Here is a 5,170-nt window from a genome sequence, read left to right as displayed (position 1 = left end):
GCCGGAAGAGGGTCGATCTGGATGTCCATCTGTTCGACTAAAGAAGCATCGATTAAGTTTTGCTCACAACTGGAGTCGATTAGAGCTGACAGGTTGTTATTTATCAGGGTAGCTTGAAGAAGAAGACGAGATTGAGTTGAGGTTAATAATAACCTAAATAAAGTGTCCGGACTCACCACAGTAGAGACACAGGCGAGAGTTTAACCTTCTATGTCTCTCCTCCGGGGTCAGACGAGCGTGTCCCAGTTGCATGGGTTCTGGTTCGGGGGCAGCTGCTGAAACTGGTTGTACAGATGAGACAGTTGACGGACTCTGTAAATGAAAACTGCGGCGAGTTCGTTCCTTGATGCGTGATCTTATGCAGTTATCTGATTTGATGGTTAAACTTATAAAGTCTTCTAAGGACTCAGGCTCGTCTAGGTTGGCTAATTCATCTTTTATCTGTTCATTCAATGTGTGGAAAAATGCACTTTTCAGTGCGGCTGTGTCCCAGCCGGAAGCGACTGCCTTTATTCTGAAATCTATAGCAAATTCTGATACAGTCTGTTGACCCTGCTTAAGCTTCCACAAATCACGGGAAACGGAGGTCTTGTCGGTATCCCTATAGAAAACCTGTTTGAAATCTTGCAAAAAATCAGAGAATGTACACCCAAAGTTTGTGGGAGAGGGAAACTTCGCTTCAGCCCATTCCAGGGCTCGTCCAGTTAACAGGGACAACATATACGCTATCTTTGCGTCATCATGGCGGAAACTTTGAGGTGAATGATTAAATATTATTCCACATTGTAAAATGAATCCTTTACAGTTCTTCACCTCTCCAGAAAATTTATCAGGTGCTGGGGGACGTACCTCAGAAAATGTAGCCGCGGGGGATGAACTCTGAACCTCTGAGGATGGGGACGGTGTGTTCGTACCCTGTTGAGACGGACCTTGAAGAAAATTGGATAATTGTGTTAAGCGATGATTAGTTTCGGCTTGTCGTGATCCCAGCTCACGCAGAGCGGCATGATGTGATTGTATAAGTTCTTGTTGTTCGGACAAGGCTCTCCTAATAGCATCTGCAGGGGTTAACTGTTGGCCTGAGTGTTCTGTCATGTTTAGTTCCAGTCTTTGAACCCACATGCAAGAACACAATCAGGAGGCGTGTATTTCAAAACAACAATATGATTTATTGTAACGGGGAAGGGGAAAGGGAGTGAGTGTGGGGCAGGAATCAGGATCGGTACCACCAGAGCAACCACTGTAGATGAGAGGTAGATGTAAGGCTTTGGTAAACTGGGAGAAACAAATCTTATGACGGAGGCTTATTTAGAGCTGGGTAAGTTACTTATAGGAGCAGACGGGGATCCGGAGGCAGCGAGGAGAACCAAGGACCGTGGGAGGACGGACAGGAAAGATGGCTGTGTGGAGGGCGAGCTGACGGCTGACAATGATCCGGCGACTGAGAAGTCGGAAGGCTCTGGGCACAAGCAGGTACGTACTGCCGCATCACGAAGGAATCCACAGAGAACGAAGAGACCAGGAAGGGAGTGCCCGTGGAAGGCAACGGATTGGTAATACCAATGGCGTCGTGAGGAAGCAGACAGAGGGTTCGCAGGAGTAGCATAAACTCTGGTCTTGAGAACCACTGGGAACCTCAGGCAAAACCTGACAAGGAGAACAAACACAGATAGTGTTACTTCGGGAGCTTACTCAGAGGGCCTCTCACTGGAACGTTTGATTACCAGGTAAACAAACACCCAGGCGACGATGCGTCAGCTCGCTGCTTCTTAAAAATCCACAGTATCAGTCCTCCTAATGCGCCACAGGTGTGTCTCCAGGTTCTCCCACCCGCTGCTCCAGGGGCTCTGCTCACAGGCGTCATCTGGTGGGGGAAATGTGGAAACAGCGGGCTTCCCAAAACAAAGAAAACTAAACAGAATCCAACCTGACAAAACTTAGATAAAAAAGTAAATAAAATGAAATAACAAATAAGAGCAATGTGGGTCAGCTTTAAGGAAACTGAGTGAAATAAATTGAAATGAACAATCAAACTTGTTTCTTTATTAAAATATGAAATGTATTGAAATATACATTTATTAATATGCCATACTATATGTCTGTCTTTTTTTAAAGATCATAAAACAAAGTATTTTAGCATGATAGTATGTATTTTCAATGAGTGAAAGCAGCCTGTATCAGAACTACATCTCTGCCATTTGTAACAAACCAAACTGTGTGAAAATCGGGTTAAGATTCAGAGAGTTTTGATTATTTTAGTTGGACATACAGCTTCCTCAGTACAAAAAAATGAACTGGGGGGCGTGTGAAGGACCCAGCCAAGATGGCAGCTGCGCTGACTCGTCAGCTCCAGCAGACAGCCCCAGTCTTCGAGGTGTCTATGTAAACAATGTTTATGGTGGCCGGTAACAAGCTAACGTTTGTCTGTTTGCTAGGACTTCTTACTAAACTTCCGGGTCACCTGTTAGGTTGGAGTCTTTTGTGTTTTGTTTTCCTTTTTCTCTGTGTTGTCCTGGTTTCCTGGGAGGTTGCTACTTCCCCTCACAGCTACCAGATGCCGCCACTGGGCGGAACCCCTGGAGAGGTGCGGCGGCCAACCTGTAGACACACCTGTGTCTAATCTGAGAGCTGCTGAGGTGTTTCATAAGGAGCGACTAGCTGACACTCCAGTGCCTGAGTGTTTGCCTCTACTGGTAAACGTTTCACTTGTGAAAGCCTTCTACGTACGAACCAGCTTTGATCGCTCCCTGTGTTCTCTCTGACAGATTTCCTCATTGTTCCCCTGAGGCTCCTCGTGGTGGACGTCTGTTTCCCGTCTGGAAGTTCCCCTGTGTTTCCTCACGACGCCATTGGTGATACCAATCGGTTGCCATCCTCGTGCACTCGCCTCCAAGGTCCCACCCGTGGATTCCCTCTGTTTCGCCTCCGGCTGTCCCTGCCGGCGTTCGTAGCTCCGGGAGCTAGCCATCTGGACCCCGCTCCGATGTCAGCTCGCTCTCCAACGGAAACTCGCTTCTCCGGCTGCCGCCACAAGAAAATCTCACTCCGCCTTCAAGTAAGAATCCTCTGAGAACAGCCTCTGAAATATTTCCTTGGATCTGTCCTGAATTTACACCTTTCCTCTCATAAACAGTTCGACGACCGGTTCCCCCTCCCGAATCCAGGACTGTTTTCCCCTGATCTCCCCCTCCCCTTTCCCTTAAATAAATATTGTTGTTTTTTTCATATTGCTTCTCTTAGTGTGTTCTTGCATGTGGGTAAACGGACTAGAACCCAACATGACATCACCTAAATCCGACAGACCATCTTTACAGTGAAACACTTTGTGTAACTGTCTTTTGAAAGAACGAATGATACACGGATTATTAATGGGTTTTGATTAATCTGACTTTGGTTTCTCATTTCAGGTATTCCTTCACAGGTTTTACTTCTTTAGCACATTTAAAAAAAATATTTTGTTTAAGTACGAAAATCCTTGTTTGGTCTCCTTTCATGTTACCCCACCAAACGAACCTGGTGGACGTAACACCACGGTGCCAATCCTGGGACCCGTAACATAAACAGAATGTTACAATTTGTTAGGACTGCAAAAATAATCAAAATATTAAAAAGTTTACATTCAATGTAAAGTACTCCCAAAATGTTTTTCTAACCATTTTTGTAACTTTTTTTGTAATGATTAATCTGTGGTAACAATGCTACCTTTGGTGAGCTCGTCCCACTGTCATCTTCTTCTCTGGTGCCTCCCAGGTTATTGCAGAAAGATAAACCAACAGCACCCTGGTTGAGTCAAATACAAAAGACAGACAGAAAAAAAAAAGAACTGTAAAGACAAAAGCATATGCGATCATGTGCTCATGGTTATGTCATAAAATGGGGAAGCACAGACCAAAACATAATGTGACAAGTTGGTGTAATGGATAATGAATAATCCCTTCATGGGATCCAAATTCAAACCCCTATGAAATATGTTTGTTTCAAAACAAACAAAATTGTTTTTTGTTTTTTTAAACAAATCAATGCTAGACCATATTATTACAATTTTTGCCGAGACATCTGTTTAGACTAAAAATACTCACATGGGGTCTCGCGCACTTGAATCCCTGTCTCTAGCCTGAGAAAAAGGTTTACACATTGAATGCATTCATGTTATTGTTGTTACTGTTATTACTTTAGGTCACTAAATGGCACTGCTGACTTGTACCAAAGGGGTCGGGTGCAATGTGAGATGGGTGGTGGCTGAAGGCGGGGACCTTGGCGGTCTGATCCTCGGCTACAGAAGCTGGCTCTTGGGACGTGGAATGTCACCTCTCTGGTGGGGAAGGAGCCTGAGCTGGTGTGTGAGGTTGAGAGGTTCCGGCTGGAAATAGTTGGGCTCACCTCAACGCACGGCTCTGGCTCTGGAACAAGTCTCCTTGAGAGGGGTTGGACACTCTTTCACTCTGGAGTTGCCCACGGCGAGAGGCACCGAGCAGGAGTGGGCATACCTGTTGCATGTTGGGGTTTACCCCGGTGAACGAGAGGGTAGTCTCTCTCCGCCTACGTGTGGAGGGACGGGTCCTGACTGTTGTTTGCGTTTATGCGCCAAACAGCAGTTCAGATTACCCACCCTTTTTGGAGTCCTTGGAAGGGTTACTGGAGGGTGCCCCTCCTGGGGACTCCCTTGTTTTGCTGGGGGACTTCAATGCTCATGTGGGCAATGACAGTGAGACCTGGAGGGGTGTGGTTGGGAAAAACGGACCCCCTGATCTGAACCCGAGCGGTGTTCTGTTGTTGGACTTCTGTGCTCGTCATGGTTTGTCCATAACGAACACCATGTTCAAACATAAGGGTGTCCATATGTGTTCTTGGCACCAGGACACCCTAGGTCGCAGTTCAATTACAGAGGGTTCACACTCTTAAGCCTCCCTGGTAAAGTCTATTCGGGGGTTCTGGAGAGGAGGGTCCGTCGGATAGTCGAACCTCGGATTCAGGAAGAGCAGTGTGGTTTTCGTCCTGGCCGTGGAACACTGGACCAGCTCCATACCTTCAGCAGGGTCCTTGAGGGTGCATGGGAGTTTGCCCAACCAGTCTACATGTGTTTTGTGGACTTGGAGAAGGCGTTCGACCGTGTCCCTCGGGGAATCTTGTGGGGGGTGCTCCAGGAGTATGGGGTACCAGGCCCTTTGAT

General features: G+C 46.6%; 1 protein-coding gene across 1 annotated transcript in view; it reads right to left on the bottom strand.

The window, feature by feature from the left end:
• Nucleotides 1-1,323: 1,323 nt before the first annotated feature.
• LOC108246684 overlaps nucleotides 1,324-5,170 on the bottom strand; it is a 52,423-nt gene continuing 48,576 nt past the window's right edge. The window contains exons 5-8 of the mRNA XM_037981942.1: nucleotides 3,703-3,780; nucleotides 3,514-3,542; nucleotides 1,561-1,647; nucleotides 1,324-1,480 (exon numbers count right to left, since the gene is read on the bottom strand). Coding sequence (XP_037837870.1) covers nucleotides 1,324-1,480; nucleotides 1,561-1,647; nucleotides 3,514-3,542; nucleotides 3,703-3,780 — 351 coding nt within the window. The remainder of the gene's footprint in view (nucleotides 1,481-1,560; nucleotides 1,648-3,513; nucleotides 3,543-3,702; nucleotides 3,781-5,170) is intronic.

The sequence above is a fragment of the Kryptolebias marmoratus genome, linkage group LG20 (genome assembly GCF_001649575.2).
Source record: "Kryptolebias marmoratus isolate JLee-2015 linkage group LG20, ASM164957v2, whole genome shotgun sequence".
NCBI lineage: Eukaryota > Metazoa > Chordata > Actinopteri > Cyprinodontiformes > Rivulidae > Kryptolebias > Kryptolebias marmoratus.
The sequence above is the reverse complement of the archived record's forward strand: the minus strand, read 5'-3'. Positions and strand labels throughout refer to the sequence as shown.